Here is a 26532-nt window from a genome sequence, read left to right as displayed (position 1 = left end):
TGATTAGAACTTGATTTGGTGTTTAGGCAAAGGTGTGGGTGCACAGAGGCAGGGTGGGATGTCTGGTCCATTTTACCACTGTAAATGTGCTTTAAAGCCGTGGTGAAGGTGCATCCTCAGCCTTTCCTCTATCTGTCAGAGCTCCTGCCTTGCTCTTGCTGCCGTTACAAGTGTGGATACTACTCAGAGCTGTATTTTAGGGCTTTATGTGTATGGTTGTGTTGTCATTAGGACACTGTTGCCCCTGAACCCTTCTGGTGCAGTACTGTACATGCACTTTGCACTAATTGACAACCTAAGTGATATTTGTATATGTCCAGAAACAGCATTCAGCTGCAGGGTTTTTCCACCTGCAGATGAAAATGTGAAACCCCTGAATTGACAGGTTTTTCCGTCCCTTCTTGTTTCAGCGAGGAGAGTTAGGACTGAGTAGGCAGGCTGAGTCATTTTAGTGTAAAAGTGTGAACGGCAAAGGCAAATTGTATATACACTTTCTTAATTTAGATGTAGCTGATTGTTACCAAGCAAGATTTTAATTTGCGTGAGCTTGTCCAAGCTGAAGAACCTGCTGAAGAGCCTTGAGAGTCAGGAGTGGCCTCCTTTCTGGCCAGGCTCCAGCATGAGTGGGGGGGAAGCCTCATTTTGTGCTCTCCTTTTGTTGGATCATGTTTTAAGATGTTGGGCTTTGTGCCAACAGGTTTGGGAAAGACTTCAGTAGCCCCAACACCTTAAATTTTAAGAAGTTCAACAGTTATGGAGGAAGAATTGACAGGGTAATGGCCTTTCTTATATTCCTTCACCACAGGCCATTTTCCTTTAGGATGTGAAGGCAGGAGGAAGCAGCTGCAGGGTGGGCCTTGTGCACTGAGGGGGTTTTTTTGTCTCCAAAGGAAACAATGCTGTTGCTGCAGGGAAATGCATATGTGAGTCTGTCTGCCTTTCTGCATCAGAGATGGGAATGAGTTAGGACCTGTCATTTGTTGCTAGTGCTATACAAGCAAAGCCTGCATTTCCATCAACAGGCTTCCTGTGGCTCTTGAAAAGGCACCCAAGGCAGAGTAAGAATGGGCTCCTTAAAGCCAGGAGCTGATGAGAAGCTTGAAATCATCTCTCACTTCAGCAGCGAGCAAGTTTTTTGCACTGCTTCAGGCAGTTACCACATAACTCTGCTTCTCTGAGTTTAGATACCTATTTAGGTGATTTTGGATTTGTGTGGCAAACCTGCTCCACCACAGGGGTTCAGAAGGAAAAGTGCTTACAACCTTAGCAGTGTGCTAGGAGAGTGGCTGTAGGACACTGTAGTTCCTCCCCAAGACACCACAGGGTTGATTACTTGCTGTCGTTTAGGACGCAGGGGGCAGAATCCCTTAAATTCAGAAGTCCAAGTCAGGTGGCAAAAAACATTTCATGAAATGAAGTAAGTATTTGAAGGCTTTCCAAGGCTTTTGGAGTTGTGCTGACCAGTGTTGTATGTTCCTCTGGTCATACCCTCACCTTCAGAGCTGGAATTTATCCAAAGTTGTAGTCTAAGATGAAATGCATTTGAGCTTGTCTAACATACTGCATTCAGTTTGTGCTGATGCTAATACTGAAAGCTCTTCAGAGGGAAAACAACTTCATAATTAATAGCATTGTAATCAGTTCTCTCCAAGGCAAGAGTATGCACTGTTAAATGAGGGTTGTCAGGCACACAAAATGCTCTGTGTAAGACCATTATTCAGTAACTACTATCACTGCTTTTAGAGGCACACCTGTGTCATGGTGCAGGCATTTGTTCTCACTTGGGTTAAGCAGTCTTATGCAAAAGAGCTTGTGCTGCTGTCTGGTGCAGGGAAGACAAACTCTGGCAGGACAATATTTTCTTTGACCTAAGTATTGTTAATTATCTAATTATTTTGATGGGGTTTAGCTTCTTTTTTTTTTTTTTTTTTTTTTTTTTTTTTTTTTTTTTTTTCCTCGATTTACTGGAGTTTCTCTTTGAACATGTGTATGTACTGGAAGGAGTTTATTATGGTTGAGAAGTAGGGCTGAGAGCCAGGAAATCTTTTTGGCTGTGCCACAGATTTTCTGTTCCAATCCTGGCAAAGTTTTCTATGACTTGGTCCTCAAGCTTCCTTCCACATAGGAGCTTGTTCACTTCCACACTGGGATGTGAGGCTGTCTTGATCGCTAAATATAGTTTGGAGCCCTTGGATGGAGAACCCTCTTAATAAATACCATCTTGAGATAATTACAGTGGCTACTGGATGTGACAAAAATACAGATTAAAATTTTGTATTTTTAGATTAGATTCCAGCCAAGCAAAAGGATCAGTTAAGAGACTTGATTCGTTTCACCTCCATAAATCTCTGGAAAAACAGATGTAGAGGAAGCAAGGCTGGGCATTTTGACCTTCTCAGCTGTCTTTTGGGGCTGCCTGCTCAGCCACCACAAAGTCACCCTTAGACTGCTTCTGAGAAGTGGCTCACTGCTATCTTAAAATGCGGTAGTGGTCTCCTCTTACGGAGATAGAGTGAAGCTGGTATGGCACTGAACATTCTCTTTTTTTCCTGTGTTGGTGTGACAGGCAAGTCTTCAAATGAGCATTATAAAACTTAAGATGAACAGAATGTTTATATCTAGCCAGCCTAATCCCTTGTGACTCTTGCAGAGCCAGTTAAAGGTTCCTCCATGTCAGGAAACTTGTTAGCTTAACGCATATGAAATCAAACATATGAATTACAAGTAAAAGTTGGTTGTGTAATTGCTTAAAAGGGAAATGGAAGCTCAGAATAAAATTCCAGACTTCTTCTTTCTTGTGCATTTGAAATGCTTCTCTTTCCTCTTCAAAATTGCTTCAATTTCCTTAAAAAGAGACACAACTGCTCCTCTCCTGCTTGTAGGTGGAGGAAACAATTTCTCTCCTTCTTTATGAGTTTTTAGGCTGCTAGAGTACTTTTTTTCCTCCCCTCTACTCTTGGTTTGATGGTATAAGTTTAGTTGATCTCATGGTAGGCTAGTAGAGGTTAGATAACATGAAATCTTTTCAAGCTTTAATCTGTGGACTGATTGGTTTAAAAGGGATGGACTAAACAGCAGAGGAAATGGTCATAGAGATTAAAAGCTTCAAAAGTGGATGTTGACTTTCTTCAGAGGGAAGGAAAATGGAAAAAAGACTATAAACAATCTTAACAGGATGATTTTTAGTGGATAGGAGTAGAATGAAAGGAATCTTTAAAATGTCAGGTAGGAAGAGAAATGTCTTAACTAGAACAAAATACCTGCATTCCTAAACTCTCATTTGCATTTTTTTATAACTTAAAAAAGTGTTTATTCAGTTACTCTGCAAGCATGATTAAAATAGCATCAATACTTGAAATTTCTGTCTGCTGTAGATGCAGGAAATAAGTTAAATGCCTTTCCCAAACATTGTGGCAAGTTCTGGCTTTACTCATTCTTATACTTTCTAAGTCCCAGGATTAAAAATTCAAAGTTCAAGTTGGCAGAAATTTGCCAGATGTTCCTTGGCTAAATTTTTTTACTCAAAATACTTTTTAAGTGCAGAACATGACTGTTTTAAGAAAACCTAAAATGAATTTAATTGCTATAGTAAGCAAATATTAGAAATTACAGGAAAGAAGAAGCCTTGTTAATTATTTTGGAAACTTTTTGATGCATAGGAGTGAAGTGGTCAGAGTAACAGGACTTGTAGAAGAACACATGTAATTTGTGTAGTTCTGTAGCAATTGCTTACTATTTTTTGTATCTTTAGTTCTTGCCCAACATATGTTCTCTGGGCAGGATTAAAGTATTCTGGTTCTGTGTCAGGATTACTGGTGTTAACTGCACTGGTTCTTGAGAATATGTTTTATTTTCATGCCTAATGACTTGCAAATATTGCATCCAGTGTTTACAGCCTCTTTCAGTTTTGGCCAAATGGAGGCCTCTGACTTTCTATACAGAGGATTTTTAACCTCTACTTGTCAGAGGCAGCACAAAGCTCACAGTCACATTCCTACACTGTTTTTTGTAAAGTATAATGTTATGAAGTTATTGAAAAAAATCTGCCATAGTCATGCAATAAGATTTATGTGAGTTCATATTGTTTAAAAAACCAAAACCCCATGATATTAATTTAGTTTCTTTCACAAAACCGGAATGTAAGAAGTTAAGGGGGGGAGAAAAGTTTCATAAGAGTTATTCAAGCTGATAAGCTAATTAGTTTAGATAAATACTGACATGGAAATGCTTGTCAGGGGAAAGCTGCTGCCAAAAAGCAGAACTTGGGCTTGATTAATGCGAAGAACTATTGCTTTCTAAATGTGTAAGTCAGCAAATAACCTCTTTAAATTCTGCATGATAAGATCACTTAAATTATTATTTTTGCATATCATCAGTACTGGCAAACAGCAATTACAAGTACTTCAGCAGACTTCCCTTACAACTCCTCTTTCCTTCCAAACCATATCCTGAAGTTTTATGGAGCCATTTTACTACACTGTTGACCACACTCGGAAGTTGCTTTTTCAATATGGCAATCAGCTAATACCTAGAACGTAAGAAAGGAAATGTTGAAGCTTTGGAGGATGGACAAAGGTCATGCTTCTTATGTGATAATTATTTTTTTTCTGCTGCAGTCTTGGAGAAATAGAGGGATGCTCTCAAATGCAAAATATAAATTATCCGTTTTCATTGAATCTCTGTTAATAACCTCCCTGGACGTGGCAATTTCTGGGAGAGATTAGTTTGACCCTGGCAGGAGAGGGGAGCTTGGAACCCACATCTCAACATCTCATTTCCTGGACAAGTGCTCTTGTTAGGAAGGATTCTTATCCTTTGCTGTAAGGGAGTGAGTCCTCTGAAAGAAAGGTGCCCCATCTGTGGAAGTATTCAAGCTTGTGGAGGGATGGGGCTTTGAGCCACCTGGTCTAGGCAAAGGTCTCCCTGCCTCTGGTGAGGGTTTTGGAACTAGATGATCTTTAAGGTCATTTTCAACCCAAACCTGTGATAATGTATTTATCCTCAGAAAAAGGCACTACACTGAGAATCTTTGTGCTGCAGTTCCTGATGAGATATCCATGCAGTAGTATTTTGCATAGATAAATGAAGATGGTAGAGGAAGTTCCAAGTAGTATTGTGCAGCCTACAATGTCCCGCACACTCCTTGCTCTGGTCTCTGGGTTTTGCCAAACTCCTCAGATGTCTGTGGTGGTTTATAGGTATGAGGTATCTTTTGTTGTGGAAGGATCACAACGGTCCTACTTCTGCTCATAAATACTCCCTTAAATTTCTCTACACTTCTTGAATTCCTTAGGTTCTGATACAGTCTTTTTGCTTGATTTAAACAGTTTAAATGTGGGCTGTTGCTCGAAATCATCCTACTGCTGTCCATTTAAGCCTCTCTGCTTCTTCCCTTGTGCTGTGTGTGCATATGCAGTCAGCAAATGAGGACAACTATTTGGATTAAAACTAATCCTAACAAATACATAATTTGCAGTCGTAGCTGTGCTAATGCCTAAAGCAAGGGATGAGGTAAGAAGTGCAGATGTGTCACTTGGAGAAGTGCTTAAACTGATTCAAGCCAGTGGTGAAACTGTGCTGGAAGTGTTGTGGCAATGTTCAGCTTTGGGGCTTTCCAATCTGTATTGTTTTGACTCTTGGCCAGACATTAGCCTAGTGTTTGGCAGTGTGAGATTTAAAAGCCTCAGCTAAGCTCAAGAGTGAGATCTATGCTCCTGGTCTACTACCCTATAATTTTTCATGTAAATGGAAATAATGGTATAATGGTATTTATAATGTAATAAAAGAGAGCCTAATTGATTTTCCCACAAAGGAGGATAAAGAAGAGCAGTAATACAGACATAGTGTGCACAGTCATGCTTTCTTATGTAAGGTTCATACAGGTGTTAAAGGATGACAGCTTTCTAGGCAGATATCCAATCCAGCGTGCATAGAAGATGCTGTAAGTTTTATTACTGACTTCAGTAAGAAATTGCCTTAGGACCAGTTATCTTCACTTTTACATATTGGTTTTTGTTTTCATTGTCTCAGGCCAACCAGTCTAGAGAGTTAGAAAATCACAGTCAAATACATATGCTACAAGTACCTTGTATCACTCACAGTAAAAATAGACAAAATAGAGTCAGGTTAAGATTGTCGTTTGTGGGTCTAACCTCAGAAATGCATTCATTTGCAGCTTCTTATTTCTGTGATAGTAAATGATAAAACCTGTTATGTTTTTGCTGTAGCTCAGTCATTGGTTTCTGTGCTTCAGAGCAGCTATAGAAAATGCCCACTGAATGACAAATAAAGAACCTGTTAGATACTTTAAAAAAAAACCAAACAGAAGTCCACATAGCAGAATTCCTACTGGATTGAAGTATCTTAGTTGGGGTACCTTGTATGAGCTTTTCTTAGCAAGTCATTTATATGTACGGCCTCTGGCTGCTATTCTGCTGTGCTTGTGGGAACACTTTGGGTTTTGGTTTCTCCATGAGTTTGACACCATTATGTTTGTGATAAATGCAGTGCAGCTGCCCGGATCCCACACTAACACAAAAGACAGCAGAGTAAAAGTGCATCCAAATCACAGTAACTCTTAAATTTGACAACTGTTTCCATGTGTCCTTTGTCCATCTTTCTCTGAAATATCAGGAGTGTATATATAGATGCACTGAAAAACTTAAATGTATATACCTAAGTCAGTGTGAAAATGACTTTTCTGACTTGCTGACTAGCATCAGCACTGTTTCTTTATCAGAAGCAATGTGGTGAAACTTTAAGGTTAGCTTGTGTTTTTAAGTCTTCCTTTTATTCTGTATACTTCCTGAGGCAGGCAGGTTATAGTGATTAAAATGCAACTTAAATCTATGAGAGTTATGACTTCTTCATCTCATGTGATATTATGTGAGAAGCAAATTTAGGAGAAATGATTGATCTCAGTTCAGGTTTGTTTTTTCTAGAGCAAATATGAGAAGCTGTAAAATTCAACAGAACTGGGAATTGCATTATTGTCTATGTAATGTGAGGCCTTTATGCACTCTGGAACTTGAGAGCTAAAGGGAAACATTTGGGGGGTTTCTATAAGCTCAGCACTTTAAAATCCCTTGTCAGGAGAGGAAATCTTTGCAGTCATCCCAACCTTCCTGCGTTTGCTTACCTCACAGGAAGTAAACAGTAACAAGTTCAATGTGGTCATTTGTAACTTCAGTAAAACAGACGTGAAATATTTCGATTAAGTCACGCACAATGACAGTTCATGGAGTGATCAAGATTTAAAATGAGTGTATATGATGCCTTTTAAAAGACTGCTTGGTGAGCTCCTGTTTTGAAATTGCTGAGAGAGATGCTACAACCAGATTGGTAGTACTAGCAGAGAGAGTCTGAAATGCTTTTGTTGGAAAACACTGGCAAAATGTAGAGTTTCTGCAGGAATATGTTTCAATAAAATTTCTTCCCAAAAGGCCAACTGAAGTAAAAGAAAAGTTTTAAGATGCTGATTAAGCTTTCCTTAAATTTAAGGGAGAAAAACTAGGATCAAAAGACTTGAATTTTCTCAGATTAGGATGCAGAGCGAAGTGGTTGCCACAGAAACATTGAACTTGGGTTTTGATTTGTTTGCAAATGACCATGAGTTTCTCACAATAAAAAGGTGGAGCTTCGGTAGAAAAGTATGTTGTTATTGAAGGAATTCACATTTTTCTTTTGTGTTTTCTAGCAGGATATTTGTGATTTTATGACATTGGGGAAACATGTTTTGATCACTTAGTAATTGACTGCACTTTATCACCTAAGTCAGTTTTGCTGCTTTATTGATATGTACTCTCCATGTATTGCCTAATGTCATTGATCTATGGCTTCAGGGAGATTCTCCTAAGTTCTTTTTGTGTACATGGTGCAGTTTTAAATTATGTGTTAAGGTCATATAATTAAAAGGGGCAAGAGTTGCACAGAGAAAGGAGAGAGCAGAGGCCATGAAATTTTCTTGATTTTAAATCTACTCCCCATTCAGGAGAATCTGAGCACTTTAAAAAAAAAAGGGAGGGGGTAGAGGGCATCAAAAGTCTTGACAGTCCTTCAAATCCTTTCTTTTGAAATGCTGTAATTTTAAAACGATGCTTGGCTTCCTCAAGATTTCCTCAAGGAAATCCTGCCACATGCCTATGGCAAGATTTGGCTTTTTAGTCCCCAGCTGGGTGTGTGCTTCTCAGCATGGCTTTTGTAGAGCCTCTCTGAGGTGACTGGTTGCCCTCATGGGTCTTGCACAAAGCCTCCAACCCAAGTTCTGGCTTCAGGTTCCACAGTGGGTGGGCAGAGGGGCTGCAGGGGGGATGCTGAGTGTGGGTCCTTCACTGCACAGATGTATGGCACCAAGGTTTCCTGTGGGGAGGAGGCTTCTGCATTGGTACTGCTCAATATGAAGGGGCCGGGTGGCGACCTGGTTTGCGGTGTGTTGGAAAAAACCCAACCAAACATGGTCTTTATCTTTTTATAGCTGTAGATTTTAAGCCTTGAAGAAGAGAAATGTTTTCCTAGATCCCTGTGAGTTCATTCAAATAGAAATGTATTGGGTTTTAAACAGCCCGCTTGGAGCAGGGAGGTTGGACCAGATGCCCTACTATGTTCCTTTCCAACCTTAACCATTCTGTGGTTCTGTAATATCCCGCATGATTTTGCACTAAATATCCAAGAGGGAAACGTTTCACCTTCCAGTGTGTTTTTCCAGAGCCTGAGCTGCCCATCAGTGATCAGTCCTTATAAAAAATTCTTGTGTAGCCATGAAAAAAGGCACTGAATATCACATCTTACATTATTTTCTGGAAAATTGTACTGGCCTAGTTTGCAGAAATGTGAGCTCAAACTTCTTGCAGATGTTGATATGGTCCAAGTGTGGTCTGCATTTACCACATCCACACGTTTGCTTACATCTTGCACCTTTTTATTGGTTTTGCCCTTCTTTGCTAATTCAGCTACATTTTTTGGTCTTACAAAAAAAAATTAAAGCAGATACTTTGCATTGTTTTAAGGTTTATTTAGTCTTTTTTTTTAAGGATCCTAGAATAACTTCATGGATATTCCGCATGTTAGTGTAAGATACTTCTGACTCCCATCATTTGGTAAGGGATACTCTCACATTTGATAATAATAGTTGCAATTGTTTCTCTGCTTCAGATCTATGCAAAGCTAATGCTGACCAAGTAATTCTGCGAACACAGTTATTCTTGCATTGTTTCTCATATGGTTATAAAGATTTTCAGTTTGTAGAGTTTGTAGTTATGGAGACTAACTAATGCTGTACATCAGTGAAATTACCCTTGAGAGGAGTGATGGGAAGTGAAGGAATAACCAGAGAAAAGCTGGGGTGGTAAGAAGATAAGCAATTTTTCTTTTTCTTTTTTTTTTTTTTTTTTTTTTTTTTTTTTTTTTAGTAGAAAGCTCTGTAGTATCGTTTACCCCTTTTATCAAGGACATGTAGTGATAGGACAAGGGGAATGGCTTTAAACTGAAAGAGACAGGGTTTAGATTAGACATTAGTAGGAAATTCTTTACTGTGAGGGTGAGAGGCACTGGCACAGGTTGCTCAGAGGAGCTTTGAATATCCCATCCCTGGAACTGTTCAGGGCCAGGCTGAATGGTGCTCTGAGAAATCTGGTCTAGTGGAAGGTGACCCTGCCCGTGGCCGGGGCTTGGACTAGATGACCTTTAAGGTCCCTTCCAACCCCAACTCATTTCGTGATCTGCCTCAGAATTAGCTGCAAAACTTTGAGAGAAAGCAAAGTGGAAAAACTCTTAGTAATTGATAAAATAATCGATGTATACAATTGCTAAGAAGTGAGTATGAAACAGGTGTAACATAAAAAAATATGTAGGTTCCAGTGCTTTCCAAGGTTTTGTTTCAAGTCTGGTAAGTTATTGAAAAGTTTGGGGTGTTTTTAGGGATTTTTATACTATTTTGTATCACACTGTCAGAATTCAAATTTTTATTTTCAGTTTGAGAAGAATGTAATGGGTTTTATTTTTTTAATGAACTCTGAATAATAGCCCAAGACCTTTTTTGACATTCTCTTGTTAATTTAATTTCCAGTGCAGTCTTCCTTACCTCTATTATGCTGCATTTTGACTGATTGTTAAATAACTGCTTGTAAGGCAGAAATGCTTAATTGGAAATATCTTCTTAAATTGTGCCAACTGAGCACTCAGAAGCTCTGCATATGCTTCTGCTTCGAAAGCCAAGCACAGCAGAGTGGCTGCCAGGTCTTGTCTGCCTCCAGCTCATACCAAGGTACAGACAACTGAGCTTGAGATATCCCATAATGGTAGTCATGCAAGTCATTGGCTTAAACTGAGATCAAAATTTGCCTCTCTTCTCAAAGGCCAAGTTTGTTCCCAAAATGTTGTGACACGGATAGTTTTGTTACAGCTTCAGGTTTTTCTTCTTTGTTGTGTCTAATTTTCTTCATGTTGAAATGTTTTCCAGAACTGGTTGATAAATCCATCACATAAAAGGGTTTTCATGCTCATGTTGTCATCTTTTGTTGCAAAACATGGATTATTGTTTTTAGAACTCCAGTTTGTGCCATTTTCTCTTCCAGATTATGTGAAATACAATGCAAGATATTTATAGTCCCTTTTTTCCTTTAAATATCACAAGCAGTCTGCTCTTAATGGTTTGAAGACATGTAACACCCCCCCCCCAATACTAATACCTAGTATTAACTTTCCTGGGGAATTGCTCTTTCTGTGCATGCAGCTTAGTCACATCCTCTGCAGATTATCTGTTATATCTTTTTTTCTCAATCCATAATTGGTTGACTCCTTGGTTACAGTTGCTAAAAGATACTCTTCTGCTCTTTCAGAAACTGCTGTCTACAAAGTTTCCTGGCATACTTACAGCTTTTAGGTTGATAAGAGAATTGTTTACGGTACATGGTACCTAAATTTGTCCAGCTAATGAGAAATTGGAAAGAACACAAAACTTGCAACTGAATCACAGGCTTTGACCCAGTCTCAGAGGCATTTTATTGTCATGTTTCCACTTGTACTTGTGAAAATATTTCCCAGACTCACTCTTAATTGTTGTTCTGGGGACTGGGACTGTGTAAATGAAACTGATAGAAAACGTGGTGCGATACTGTGCAATTTGATTACTACAATAGTAATTACAGAAATAAATTGTCTTTACCAAGATAGGCATTTTGTGACCCAGAAGTTGCTCTGGAGGATGTAAGTGCTTGAGTGATATTTTGCTCCCCAGTGAAAAAAAAATTTCCTGCATGGAAATAACTATAGAACTGTGTGATGTTAGTTAACATAAAGGCATCCCTTAAAACATTTCTCCTCTACTTCCTGTGCTGAAAATCTTTACACCCTGTAGTTTTTTCACAGCTTAAAAGCCATTGCAAAAATTTTCAACCTCAGGGAGTCTTTTTTTGTTGATATATTGTCATTTCCAACAGTCAAGTGGTTCATGTCTGGTGTGTTTTGGTTTATTGTACACAATTTCCTGTGTGGAGAGTGGTGGAAAACTGGTATTGCTTCAGTTGTCCTTGAGACCTTTGGCTTTTGCCCAAAAATTTCGAGATTTTGTCCAAGAATTAGTCGTACTGAAGCCTGGCTGCTCTAATATCTAGGTAATAAACTTGCTAATTTCTTCAGATACAGATTTGTTTCTGCAGCAGCACTGCCAGTGCAGAACACAGATCCCTCTGGAAGATGCTCATAGCAATTGTTTTGGGGAAAAAAAGTGTGGCAAATGAGCCTGAAATTATATTTTCGTGGATAATGTTCAGCAAAAAAAAAAAAAAAAAAAAAGAGCAAGGGTTATTATATTTTGTAGTGTTTTGTGTAGCTGCATGTGCAGTTGTGTGAGTTGAGCAGAAAAACTGCTGGAGGATGCAGTGCAAGAGCTGCAAACCGTGTAGTAGCAGCCTACCCAGGGTCATCCTGAGCAGTTTAAACAAAACAGCTGTATTAAAGCATGGTCCTTCTTGTAGAATGTCTTTCAAAATTCCTTTCAAAGGGATTCTTAAAAGTTAGTCTCACCGACTTGGCAAACAGGAGCAGTCCTAATGACCCAGGTTTGTTTTCTCCCTTCAGTATTCAACTGGCGACATAAACCAGTAACTGTCTCAGAAGTTCCCTATTTGCCAAGCATTATCACTAGTCTGTGTAATATTTTTGACCATAACCAATAGTTTAAGTCACTGTGTTGACACAGAAAGTCTGTCATCTTTATGTTAAAATGTGTTTTCACAGAATTCCTTCAGCATTGCTAGGAAGGGTATTTTCATGATGCTCTTGTACAGTGAGGTGGGTCCCATGGACCTTTGCTAAGAGATGCTCTAAATCATAGAGAGTTGGTTAATTGGTCTTCATTGGGTAAAGAGTAATTTCAGGAGTGGAGGGACTGAAAAGTATGGTATTGATTATTCTGAAATAATGTCCGATTTCTAATAACATTTGTTAGGTCTTTCCAGAGACTTCTGAGGAGGAGTAGATTATTGCAAAGTTGTGAGGAGAATGAATTTGCAACATTCAAAGCAACAAAGTGTGAGATGTATATTCAGGCTGTGGCAGCCTGGCTTTCCTTCTCTGGAGAGATCTGAACTCCTTTATCACTAGATCAAGAGATCGTCACAAAGCTGGATGACTCTTAAATGCTTGAGATGAGTGGGATATTGGTATAGGACCTGTATTAAACATACACACCATAAGGCATTAAGAGCAGATCTGTCAGTATTCTTAAATGAATTAAACTATTAACCCTGTAGTTTTACATGTTTTTCTGTATAATTTTTTTAAGAACAACCCCCAGTATGAACATAATTTATATAACACAACTCGTGTGTACATGCAATCCTTAATTTTGTTGATTTTTTTTTTTTATGATCAATACTATTTCAACTTAGACTGTGAAGTCTACTTGTTTTAGCAGGTCTGAATTAGTTCAGAATTCTGGTAACTAATTGTGACATCAAATTTCTGAAAACATGGTTGCAAGCAAAAGCAAACTTTCTGGGCATGCAATTCTTCCTTGGGAAAGAGGATTGGAAATAGCTTGTGCTGATCCAGTCCTTGCACTTTCATTCCAAAGCTGTCAGTTATAAACTGGTCTTGTTTTGCTTTGCAAAATCACTGCCATTTTTTATGATGCTATGAAGAAGAACACGTCTTAACATTGTGTTGTATTGACTGGTTTAAAAATTTGAAAACAAACAACATCCGAGGCACCTTGTCATTGAAATATATACATAATTAAGTGCTAAACACCACAATAAAATTTATTGTGAACAGAACACTAAAACCTGAAAATATATTAGGAAGTTCTTGCCAAGAACAAAAACATAAAGCATATAGAAAACAAAGACAAAAGCAGGTTTTTTTTATTAGTGAACTACTAATAGCACTCTTTAGAGTAAAGCAGCTCAGGGCTTTTCCTCTGTGGTCAGTGGAGTACATCCAAACCCCAGGGTGACTCTTCCCCATATATAAAGGATTTAAAGGTTTTTTTAATCTTTTCATGGAAACCAAAGTCCAATTAAACATGTATTTGGGATAGAGCCAATACACAGATTGGGAAGCTGGGAAGCACCTGTGTGTCCTGTAGTTTGACTGTAGCCAAATAAAGAGTTGATTGTAGCCAAAGAAAGAGTAGCAAATAAAAAAATTCTGCCTGTTTTTTTCCATAAAAGGAGCTTTCAGATGGGGAAAAATCACTGCAGATGCTTGTGATGGAGGCGTTGCTGCAGGGAAGCATCCTGCAAAGCCACTCTTAACAAAGCCCCACTTAATTCACAGAGTTTAGCCTTGGAGAGTTAGTTAGCCCCGGGTATTTTGAGAGGGAACTGAGTTGAATCTCAGTCTTATTCTTCATTCTGATGCCAATGGCCTTTTGACCCTGAGAAATTTTAAGTCTTCATTGCTTTCTCACTTCTTGCACTAATAAAATGGGGTTTCTGTAGCCATCACAGGGAAGTCTCAAATAGAAAGCAACATTTTGCTTAATTAGAGAAATTTATTCTGTGACTACATCTAGTAGCATTATTCACTTACTGAGCATTAAACTAAAGTAAAAACTGCAAACCTCCTTTCATGTCAAAGAAATGCATTGGAGGTGACCTGTTCACCTTAAGTGCTGCTTAAAAGCTTTAAAAAGCTATATGAAATTTGTAAAGGATAGCGTGAATAACATCGCTTTAGAAATTAGTTCCTGATAAACATTCCTGTTCGATTAAGCTGGACCCAGGGGTTAAAGTTCTTTTGTGATTATTACTTAGAGGACTGGTAATTGCCTGGTTAATTATGTTGTATTTCTGTCATTTGAGTATTGAATATCAAATTGTGGGACGAAGCTGAAGTTTGCCCTGATAAGCTTGAAAAGGCCCTGCAAGCTGCAGAATATGCTTTATATATACAGAATAGAAGTGTTTTTCACATTTAAGTATAAAGAAAGGAGACACTGCTGTAATTAAACCCATCAGTTTTACAGGATGGGGGGTGGTTGCACTTGAGAAAATCCATCTCTTTGTGTTTCTGCATTGTGGCACACAGGGGTTTTGTGAGGCATCAGCCTTGTCAGTGCAGCACCTACTTCTCCAACTATGTGGACGTGCACTTGGAAAGGTACCCGTGAGAGTGGTAGGGATCCCTGGGAAAGAGCAGAGGGGGCTGCACCTAATGTCTGAGGGGGAGGTGGAAATGGTGATCAACAAAACACCCACTTGTCACCAGGTCTGAAAGTTAAATAACCTCTTTCTGCTCACGCAGCTACGGGTCTGACAAGTTTGTGCAGCCAGCATAGGTGACAAGGCTGTGGTCTGCCCAGGGACACGCACTGAATGGGGCTTTCTCTCATCCTGCCATTGCTGGTGCTGGCAGCTCTGCACTGCTGGGGCCAGCTGGGTTGCAGCACCCTCTTTGTCTTCCCACCTTTTTAACCACAGCGTCAATTAGTATTCATGGGAACCAAAAGAGATGTCTCGGACTCACTGCATCTTGCTGTTCGGGCTCTATGGGTAGCTGTTTCTACACAAAGAATATCCTCTTGCTGAATGTAGCCCATCTGACTGATGGAAAGCAGCAGTCAGTTCTGCACATTCTTGTTGGATAAAATTCCACATGCCAATCAGGTTATGGAATAAGTTGTTGTCAGTAAATGCATGGCATGTTGTACGTTGTGTTCTGCTCCCAGCCTTCGTGGTGTGGCTGCCCTGTCTGTTCTTACTGCTTGTTCTGGCTCTGTGGTGCTCTGCAGAGCAGACTTAAATCTGGGTTTGCTTTCTCTGTTAGCTTTCCGATGGTTTCGTTGACTCATGTGGAGGTTGACTGATGGTTGAAGCTGGCAGGTAGAAGAGGAGTGGAAATGATGCAGAAATAGGCAGATCCCTTCCATGTGGAGCAAACTGCTGCGTCCCCATAGCTTATCTAATGGAATCACACTCGGAATAATGTGAGCAAAATTGGAGCAGGGGTCAGAGAGGACCTGGAACTGCTGGTCTCAAGTGCTAACTCAAGAATAGTAACTTTGCTTCTCTTTCTAGACCTCATTCCCTTTTATTAACCCCTTTTCCTCCTTCATTAAAAACAATACTTTTCCAGTCATTAATCACTAAAATGTGACATGAATGAAGCAGGGTTCACTCTTAGTCAAGATATCTCAGCAATGATTGCTCTGGGGAAGAAAATTTGGATTCCTCAGACCAAAGTGAAGTGATGGTGAGAATAATAAAAGAGGAAGAGGCCAACTGGCTGAAAGAATGAGAAATGGAGGTCATGTGCCTCTGTTTTCAGCAAGGGCAGTGCTGAGAGACAAAAGTGAGAAGTGCATGCACTCCTAAATGGAGGGAAAAATTATGCAGACCAGGCCAAGAGCTGAACTGGTTGAGAAATGATGGAGAATCAACTATGTGGTTATGAATCAGTAACTGATGTTTTTTCTGCTGTGGATGAAACAGTTCCAGTATTGCCAAACTCATAACTTAAAAATTGCAGTGCGAAAAACAGTAAATCTCAACACTCTCATCTTATTGCTCTGAATTTTTATTTGATGCACTTAAAAAAACAAGTGTTCTTTTGTTAGGAATAAGTCTAAATAAGGGATGTCTTTATGCTAGTTTTAATTCTAGTAAATGTAGTCCAGTTTTACTTGGCTAATTCTTGCTGCCTTAGCCAGGTGACGCTGCATGCTTTACACACATGCTGTGCTCCTGTTCATAGCTATAGATTTCTCATCTGTGCCAGTGCATTTTAATATCAAAAATGTGCATTTAGAAGATCCAGACCAGGAACCATCAGACAGTGCATGGTGTACAGAGCACTGTACAATGAGATGACAATTTTTACTGCTGTCTTTCGGGAAGATCATTTGATGCAAATGCTGCATGTCTGGTTTTGCCCTCTTCCCTCCTGAGTCTTATGGACACTGCTTCCTCTGCCTCCCACTCTCAACAAGGCACATACTTGCTACTCAAATGTTCCTCTGTTGCTTCAGGAGTTCTGATGCTTCACTGCTGAGAGGCAACATTGTACTCAAGGATGACTCTCCTGCTTAAAGAAAATAAAACAAACAGAAGCCATCAAGCCTGTGCTTTCAAATTTATTTATAAATATGGTGCAAAAATATTTTCCCATGTAGTCTTGCTGTCTCAGCATAATTCTACTCTGTGTGTGACATGCAAGCAGGCTGAGATTTTGTTTCTGCAGGACTGGGGTTTATTACTAACATCAACAGAAGGGCTGATGTGGTTTCAGCCAGAACCTCCTCCATTCCACTTACATTCTCTCTGAGTCACCTCCTACCTCAAGCTCTTAGTTTCAGATGTATTGCAGAGGACTTGGTTAAAATACTGATAGTTAGCCTCAAATCAAAATAGGGCTTGCTTTGGGCCATGAGGTGAGAGACTTAATGTATCCAGAGTCATTCTTACACTTTCTAGAGGTGGCTCTGGAACATGATACTGCAGAGACTAAATAGTCCCCAGTGCAGTTAAGTGACTGTGGTTTATGTATTATCAAATGTAAAATACTGGTCAGATGTAGCAGAAATGGATTGACAGTAGGTACAGCAGTAACTTTCAGTCACCAGTGGGCTGAGGTTTCCTTTAGCTGTTTTTTTGTGGGGTTTTTTGAGTGTTAGCTGGTTTGGTTTTGGATTTTTGAGGGAGTTGGGAGGCTTGTTTGTTTGTATTGTTCTGTGTTTTTTGAAATGTGACCTTTTATGTGTTTTCTTGTATTGATTACTCTTCTTTTCAGAAATGGCTTTAATAGGCTTGAATAGTAAGAGACTCTAGAATACAACTAATACAACTGTCTCAAATCTGCAGTTAACCTATATATTTAATGGACTACTGTTGAAATAAGAAAAAAGCGCTTGATGTATTTAATAGGTCAAAGTTAAACAGTTAAAATTTGTCTTGTGAAGTATGAGTGTTCTGAAGTACTTCAAAACTTCAATTTTCTGTCCAGGTTCACATTTTGGTTGTTGGTTTTAGAGAAGGAACAAAATTCATTCAGAGTGGTTGTCTGTTGTTAGTGTAATGTAGGATCACATTACACTAAGAATCCTGTAATTTTTCCAGGGGTCACCTCTGTTTGACCTTATCAAGCAGTCAAAAGAGCGGGAAGGCCAAACTGATCAGCCTGAACCCACTTCTTCTCTCAATACGCCTCTCCAGCATAACCACACTGCTGCAGACCTGTAAGTGAATGCCCGAGGTCTAGGGAAATGTGAAGTTGATATCACCCTTAATATTCAAGATCACCTGTATTCTGTTTTCCTACTTCTTAGGCTTGGTACTTAAGTTTTGTTAAACCGTTGTATTTGTAGATATTAAGTGTACAGAAAAATTTAAATCAAATGCTGAAATATTTTTCCCTAGCCCTATTAAACTTATAATTGTAAACTGTTACATTACTTGTTAGGAATAAACAAGACCCTGTATCAGGTGTTGAGGATAACAGGTCACAATAACAATTTAGTTCTTCTAATGGGGAAGAGGGAAGAGTTACTGCCAGTATTATTCATACAGAGTTGTTCCTTTATCCTGTGATGTTAAATGCTTAATATATGTTGAACCTCCAGCTATCTTTCTCCTGTGAAATCTCCGAAGAAGAAGGCATCTGGACCTCCTCTAAGTGCTCCTTCCACTCCAGATGCTCAACCTGCTGTTATCCCCCAAACGCAGAAACCGCAGAAATCTACCTCCCTCTCTCTGTTCTACAAGAAAGGTTTGTTCCTCCTGCATGTGCTGGCATTGCAAAGTTCTCTCTTGCTTTTTATCCTTTTTGGGTTTTGGCACTCAGCATTTCTGAAAAGTTTGTTGTAGACCCTGTAGTGAACACTGAGCAAACCTCTGGAAGAAAGGGCAAAATGGTGCCAGCAGATTGTTACTGTGCGCACTCTGTTAGAAGTGAAAACTTCCCTATCCTGGCTATAAGAATGCCCATACGGGCTCAGATGGAGGGTGGTTCTGTCTCAGTGTCCTTTTCCCAGCAGTGACCACAAAGAGATGCCATGGGAAGCTGAACAACTGGAAAGACATGGCTGGTGCTTTCCCAGGCTTGATCTTTGTCCCTCTTGGGGGTTTTTCTGAACTTTCTGTGCTGTATCTGCTTTGTAACTCTCAGCAGATTCATGTTCCAGGTGCTTGTTTGAATTGACGTAGACACACATGTGCACCGTTGTTTGATGTGGCCTTCCATGCATCCGATGTCTCTTGTGTGGAAAACCTTTCCCATTTATTTTGAGCCTGGCTTCTACTGCCTTCACTTGATGTCTGGTAGTTGTTTTTTTTTCTGGAGACAGCGAACAGTACAATGCTGTCCCTTCTCCATTGCATTCCTTTCATTTTGTATACTCTTGCTACAACAATTTCAGTTTATTTTTCTTTGTTTCTGAAGTGTACCTACTGGCCTATCGTCGACTCCATACCCTGTTCCTTCACCTTCTCTCTGAACATCCTGACCTGGAACCCTTGATCTGGACCCTCTTCCAGCACACATTGCAAAATGAGTATGAGCTAATGAGAGACAGGCACCTGGACCAGGTAACATGGACAAAAATGGTTTTAAAAAGTTAAAAAGACTTGCCTGAACAAAATGTTCTTTGTGCATTCTTAGGCAGTAAAAATTGTACTCAGAAGTTTTTATTAATTAATCTATTGATCACTGAAAGGAGGACTTAGTTTAGACTGAAGTCTGCCATCTCAGGTTTTTTAAGCGCTGGCAAGTACTTAGTATAGCAGCTTCAAATACCATTTTGAGCTATTTTCAAAAAGCAAAGACCACAATTTCTATTAATTTGCATAAAAATATAGTGTTTTTCTTTGGGAAGGCAACATGCATGGCTGATAATTTTGTTATTCTTCCCTAAAATTGCAGCATGTGGTAGAAGTTTGGGACGATTCTGTCAGCTCCAATTAGTTGTTTGTCACATAGAAATGGAGATAGCATTATGTTGAATTATGTTCTGGAACTTCTTTATAAGTTGAGTTGTCTGCTAGTTTATAGAGCACAATCAGTAATAGAAAGTTATTTCTTAACTTGTAATGAAGAAGTTTAATTAATTTTCAGTTGTCTTGACTTGTTTCTTCCATAGATCATGATGTGTTCCATGTATGGCATATGCAAAGTAAAGAATGTAGATCTTCGATTTAAAATAATAGTTTCAGCATACAAGGAGCTTTGCAACACAAATCAAGAGGTATGGAAGTTCTTAAATGTTATTCCTCCATAAAAATCTTAAAAACTAATTATTTTCCCCTGAAATCAAAATAAACTACACTTGAACATACAAAAGAAAACTTCTGCTTCACTGCATCTTTATTTTGTGAAGGAGAAAACTGACTCTAATACTAAATATCTCTTTTAAACATCTTGCATATAGTTCAGTAACTCTCCTCAGAAAACAGATTTCATTCCATCTTTTGAAAGATAGGTAATAATGGTTTATGACTGTATTTGGAGTCTAGATGAAAAAATATGTCTACAGCTAATAGAATTTTCAAAAGCAACACAAGTTTCTTTATGAGTTGTATAACTTCCATGGACCATTAAGGGAAGAGAAACAGATGACTTTCTACAGAAGCTTTCAACAGAAACACGGTTTGATAGCAAATAGAGGTGTATGGCTCTATATCAAACAGCTGTGTATGTGTTAAAGTTGCAAGCTTAACTCTTAACATGAAGAAGCTCCTTCCTTCACAGGAGCTTTAATGTACTGAAATTTTGGCCCAGCACAGTAATGAAATCAATAGAAAAACTCCCACCAGTTAATAAAGCTGTAGCATCCTCTCAGTTGCAGAAGTTCTCAGAGTGTATTTGTGGATCTTGGCTAAACCCCAGACTTTTGTCTCCAAGCCTATAGAACTATTTTATCCCCATTAGATCAGTAATGAGTTTTTTAGTCTTCCAAGGCATGCACAGTAGTCTAGACTTTTTGACATGTGTGTTTGAAAGCAAATAGTTTATAAATTTGGAAAATGTTAGAACTGTGTTCACACCAAGGGGCTGTGCCAGTTAATGAAGTAGGTGCTTGTACTGATGTTCAAACACATTTGGAAAAATCCTCAACGGTTCAGAGAACTTACAATGGCTTGCATACAACCCATGTGCCATCCTAGCTCTTAATCTAACACAGACTTTGAGTGACTTCATGAGTTTGTCAAATGTAAATTTTCATTCCTTTTTTTTTTTTTTTTTTTTTTTTTTTTTTTAAACCTGTGTATGATTTTCTCACCCTGTGTAGACTTTCAAACGTGTTCTTATCCGGGACGAACAATATGACTCCATCATAGTCTTTTACAACTTAGTGTTTATGCAGAGGCTGAAAACAAACATTTTGCAGTATGCTTCCAGCAGGGTAAGCCATTAGCTCTGTTCATTACTCAGTAGACTAGAAATATATAGGCAATGAAACCTTATGATTATTTTATTGTTCTTATAGCCTCCCACTCTGTCACCTATCCCACACATTCCTCGCAGTCCTTACCAGTTTTCCAACTCTCCTCGGCGTGTCTCTGCTGGCAATAACATCTACATCTCACCTCTGAAGAGCCCATACAAATTCTCCGATGGGTTTCAGTCACCCACAAAGATGACTCCAAGGTCTAGGTATGTTGTTGACAAGCATTTCTTTGACTGAATTTAATATATTTGGGGAATTTTAGTGGAAGCAAACTGGAAAACTGCAGAGTCTAGTTTGTCAGTAGTCTGTGGCTATTATATAATTTCTGGTTAATAGCTTTTGTCCTGTATTTGGAATCTCTATTCATCATTCAATGCTTTTCTGTTGAGGTTTTTTTGTTGGGCTTTTTCTCTCTTTTTTTTCTTTTTCTTTACCTTCCACCAAAGAGGAATTTCCTGACCTGGTTGCTTAAATACTGTTGGCTTTGACCATGCATCAGACTCCTGAAAAACATCGATGACCTTTGTAAGCTTCTTTAAAGGGAAAATACTTTTAGCAACAAAATGTTTGTTAAGCTGGCTGAACAGAACGCTTCAAACTCTTGGTTACTAGTTCTCAGCAGATGAGGATGACAGTTAATGTACCCATTTCCAGTGGCTTTTCAGACTAGGATTAAGTGAGTGCCACTGTGCCCAGAAGTTTAAATGTTATTGTGTATTTTAGGTTGAAGTCCTAAGTGATTTTGATTAGCAAACACCTAAACCATGAGAGGATGATTATCTGGGTATCCAGCACTGGATCCAGCAGGGTCTTCCTGCTGATACAGGGCAGACTATGGGGGCCTCTGATTCTTTCAAGCCAGTTTCATTTCTATCTGTGTGATTCAGCATTCACTGGCTCAAAGAGAAATGTCTCAACACAGACAAGAACAGTATGGATTTCCTCTGTTAGCGCAGAGAGAGATATGAAGAGACTTCATGAATGCCTTGTGCTAACCTTTGCAAATTAGTCGATGCTTCTGTCATTGTTAAATGTAACTTGAACTTCTCTTTTTCATTTGGCAGATTTTTGGTGTCAATTGGAGAATCATTTGGGGTGAGTTTTAACATCTTTGGTCTTAAATGCATGTAATTTTTGGAGGAATGGGAAAGCCTGCTCACATCTCCTAGAGCAGGCCGATGAGTGTATGTGATTTAATGTAGTAATTATAGGGAAGTTCTGTTAACTCCTTTCAAATATCCAGACTTCACCTTCAAAATGTGTTGCATTTTATTTTAGTTGCTTTGGCACAAGATAAAGATTCTTAAAACTCCAGAGTTTTAGAACATTAATTTTTTTGTGGATAATCTGGAAAGTTGGAGTGGTTTCAGGATTTATTGGCAATTCTTTCCCTATTTTCTTGTCACTTCAGACTTCTGAAAAGTTTCAAAAAATAAACCAGATGTTGTGCAACAGTGAGAGCCAGCTGAAGCGCAGTGCAGAAGCAGGTGCTGCTGCCCCGAAGCCACTGAAGAGGCTGCGCTTCGATATAGAGGGGCAAGACGAGGCAGACGGAAGGTGAGAGCTTGTCCTGGGCTTCTGTTTTGCATTTATCGGGTTCTCAGGGCCTTCATCCTAACCTGGTACCCTATCTTGTGTTAATTTGGGAGCTTATCAGCTGTATCCAATGAGAGATGGAAGCATGAAGCTCCTCAGTTACATGCTTTAATGTCAAAAAGTGACTCCCCTTGATTCAAGTTTAGGTTATGAAGGTAAAAAGTTATTTTTATTAACTTAACCTTATGCTTGCTTTCTGTAGCAAACACCTACCCCAGGAGTCCAAGTTCCAACAAAAGCTTGCAGAAATGAGTGAGTATTACTTTTCTCATAACCTGCAGAACACGGAGTGCATTGGATAAGAGTTTGGGTCCACTCAGATGAAAACACAGTTCAACACTGATGTGATTTGGGTAATTTGCTTGGCTTTCGTACTTGCTGCATATAATCTTGAAAATGCAGAGTACAAAATGGAAATTTATGTACACAGGAAAACCATATGTAGGTTTTCTATTGCTTTGCTTTTATAGGAAAATGTCTAAGATTGCTTTTTCTTCTACTGTGGGTCAGCATTTCTTTCAGAGCTTATGAGATCACTTTTGTGTTTTGAAATGAAACTCAAATCTAGCTTATGAAAAGCAGAATGCCCCCAACCCCACATCTGAGTTCTATTTTCCACTCATGAGAAGGAGCATACTTGGCCTGGCCAGGCATTCTCTCCCTCTGAGGATCTGAGCTCTGCAGCTGAGCTGATTTGCCCATTAAAAACTCTTACATTGCTCATCAAGATAGGTGTGAGTCTGCATCCAGGCACCTCTCCTTTATTTTAAGCTAGGGAAAACGTGTCAGTGTTTTACTTACGGCAGAGGTTAAAAAGGACAGCTCTGTCTCGTGTCCAGTGGTGTTGGTGTGTGCCACTGAGGGGAAAAGGCATTCCTGGGCAGGCTGTCTCTGAGATGTGGGCACTGCTCAGCCCACAGCCTCTGCCTGGCTACAAGGCAAGATTCCCCATGTGACACACACCACCTGCCCGCCTGGAGGATGGAAATAGACAGTGAGGGGACAGAGACAATGAGAACTGGAGTGAACAGGTGGAAAGAATTTCTTAAGATCTATAAGACTGAGCAGAAACAGTGCAAAATTAAGTGTTCATCCTATAATGAGAGATTCGGTTTGTTTACAATAGAATAATGAACTTTATTCCTTGAGTCATTACAAATTTTTCCAATAGTAAGTCCAAAGTAATGATGAAGAAAAAATTCCATTCTTTTTCTTTGTTGGGTTTTCTTGTAGCATCTACTCGAACAAGAATGCAAAAGCAGAAGCTGAATGATGGAAATGATACCTCAGCCAGTGAAGAAAAGTGAGATTCTTCTCAGGACCAGGGGCTGCACTGCCAGCCCTCTTAAGATTGTTTTTGTTTTACAGCCTCCATTAATAGAGTTGCTTTTTTAGTTGCTTTTTATTCCAAATTGCTAGTTGAAAGCATTTGTACTTTTTAAATTGTTAAATGTTTTCCATGATACTTTGCCTTATGATGTAGCATATATACAATGTAAGCCACTGAATTTAATTTATATATTTTTGAGGATTTTTGAAAAGTCTTGGAAAGTATCTGAATTTCCTGTTGCAGCATTACTGATTTAAGCCAGTTCAGTCTCGTTGGATTGCATTTTTTTATGTCTAAAGATGAAATGTTAGCTAGAATGATTTGAAATGCACTAATTTTGTTTCTTAGATTTGATTTTTAGATTTTTCATTACTTGCAAATTTTGAAAATGGCAGGCCAATTACTGCAAAGATTTCTGTTTCTGTTCATAATGAGCACATCAAATTCCCATCAAATTGAACTGAACAGCAGCTGGGGGCCTTGCAGAGAAGAGGCCTCACCTCAGGAGTACAACCTGAATACACAGTGAGCTCATTTCGTAGCCTTACTACTGAAACCAACACTTGGCATTTCGTAGTGTTGCTTCCCCAGCTCTCACCCCAGTGCCATTTCAGAGGGCAGTTACACTGTGTCCCTCTTTGAATTTCATGGAATGTGAATCCCACAGAGATTCATCCCAGAATCTCACACTGAATCTTCCCAGAAACTGAAACTTCTTCCCATATGGAAAGTAACTGATGTGCCCTTTCTTATATCTTGGGAAATCTCAAGTATTAAAAGGAAAAAACAAAACAAACAACAAACCTAAACCATACCTGGTACATGCAAGATTTCAAAATTCTAATGATGTAGAATTTTCTTGATTTCTTCAAATTTTCACCTAAATTGTAGCCAAGCCAAAGAGCTTGAGAAACAGCTGGAAGCAGAGTGTCTCCAGCTGGGCTCCAGGTAAGAGCGGCCTGGTCTCTAAGAGCACAGGGCATCTCCGATTGGCCTTACTGCAGCATCTGCAAAAACCTGAACGTGGTGAACCCACGTTGGGAAAATCCATCTGCCTTTACTTTACTGAAAAGGCAGTTAGTTTAGCAACTTGTGAATGGTTGCAACTAGCAAAAAACCCAATCCATCCAATACTTTCTTCATCTTTTGTATTTGTAAGTTACTCATTCAGATACTGGAACTTTTCTTGCAACAACAAAGTTTTGTTAAAAAAGCCAATTAACAAAAGCACATGTTTTATTTCCAGTGGATTAAAATATAAGGAAATAAATTGTCTTGCTTTAAAATTACCCATTTTAATGAAATGTAGCTTTTGCAGCTACTTAAATTAAGAACAGGTGCAGTAGAAAAGCATGCTATTCATGACACAAATGTTTTAGACCAATGTCTTCCAGGGAGCTTATTTACAGATTGTTTAGCTGATCCTAGAGTACTTACAGTAGGAAGTTTTTTAAAGATCCATTCTTGTGTTGATTCAAAGCTAACCTTAGAACTACTAAAAATGCTACGAGCAGCAAAAACTGTAAGTTAATTTTAAAGTAATATTGAGGGGTGTTTTAGACTCAGTATGGCTTCAACTTTCTTATTGAAAAATGTACAGGACTTTCCAGAGTATGTTATGTTTATTTTCTCACTTTCTGCAGTTTTACAGACAGGGTATCTGTTAACATTGGGGTGCACTGACTGTAAGCTCTGTTACAGCAGTCCTTTGGCTACAGGAATGATGGAGAGTCCAGTATATAAACAAATTCATTCTTTCTTTACTTGGAAAACGTTGGTTTTTTTTTTTTTTTGTTCAGACTCAGAAGGCTTTACATCAAATATACAATACTATTTTATACAACTAATCAGTTTCTTGCCTTTCAAGATAAATAAAATAACTTTTAAAGGATTTATAGTCAGTGATTTTCTTATACTCGGTGATTTCATATGCTACCATATCCAAATAAATATGTATTGGAACTATTGGCTTTTTATTAGATATGGAAATCTTACTGGTTTTGACAGCACTTTTCTTAGAGTGAGACATTGCTGTACTAAAAATGGCCTGGAATATTGAAACTGTTCCAGGAAAAAAGAAAACTTGGAATCACAGCAGAAGCTGGCCACAAAATGTGATGGCCATTTTAGGTGCTTAACACCACACATCAATTTCTGTAGAAACCTGAAGCCCTGGGTGTAAGATAAGGTCAGACAAATTGCATCCTTTAAAGGCCCATTTATTGGAATCTATTGGCTTGGCTGTGTAGCCATCTGAAGGTGGATGAGCTGATTCCCAGCCTCTTCATTTGATGTTTTACACCTTAATCTCTTCCTGCTGTCCACTGTTTCCAAATACTGTTTGTTCTTATATGTCATAGGAACATTTTTTCTTCCTCCTTGCCTTTGGACTTGCAAGTGAAGAATTTTGTGCTGAGGCAGAGGGGCTGTACTAAACAGCAAGTCCCTCACAGGTCCCATAACAGCCACAGGGAATGTGTAAGTGCACATTTTTGGGCACAGGAGTGGCTGCAGGAAGACACCTGTATCAAATGTGAAGAAGCTGGAGAAGATTATGGCTGTGTGATACCAGCGCACAGTATAAGCTGAAATATTTTAAAATGTAACAAGCTGGTCATAATATAAATTTGCTTAAGAAACCATGATTGGTGTTCTGAGGACCATTTTATTAATCACAGTTTATTAAGTCATCAGGGCATTAATTTCTTTGAAAGTTGGAAATACA

The 26532-nt window shown here is 39.0% G+C and overlaps 1 protein-coding gene across 1 annotated transcript in view; it reads left to right on the top strand.

Annotated features, from left to right (window-relative positions):
* RB1 (RB transcriptional corepressor 1) overlaps positions 1-25698 on the top strand; it is a 70905-nt gene extending 45207 nt beyond the window's left edge. The window contains exons 18-27 of the mRNA XM_066313281.1: positions 17556-17674; positions 18059-18204; positions 18877-19022; positions 19574-19678; positions 20723-20836; positions 20921-21087; positions 21946-21976; positions 22293-22438; positions 22680-22729; positions 23711-25698. Of these exons, the coding sequence (XP_066169378.1) occupies positions 17556-17674; positions 18059-18204; positions 18877-19022; positions 19574-19678; positions 20723-20836; positions 20921-21087; positions 21946-21976; positions 22293-22438; positions 22680-22729; positions 23711-23784 (1098 nt within the window). The 3' untranslated portion in view covers positions 23785-25698. The remainder of the gene's footprint in view (positions 1-17555; positions 17675-18058; positions 18205-18876; positions 19023-19573; positions 19679-20722; positions 20837-20920; positions 21088-21945; positions 21977-22292; positions 22439-22679; positions 22730-23710) is intronic.
* Positions 25699-26532: the final 834 nt, after the last annotated feature.

Source organism: Sylvia atricapilla, chromosome 2 (genome assembly GCF_009819655.1).
Source record: "Sylvia atricapilla isolate bSylAtr1 chromosome 2, bSylAtr1.pri, whole genome shotgun sequence".
In the NCBI taxonomy this organism is placed as follows: domain Eukaryota; kingdom Metazoa; phylum Chordata; class Aves; order Passeriformes; family Sylviidae; genus Sylvia; species Sylvia atricapilla.
Note: the sequence above shows the minus strand (reverse complement) of the source record. Positions and strands in the feature narration are given on the sequence as shown.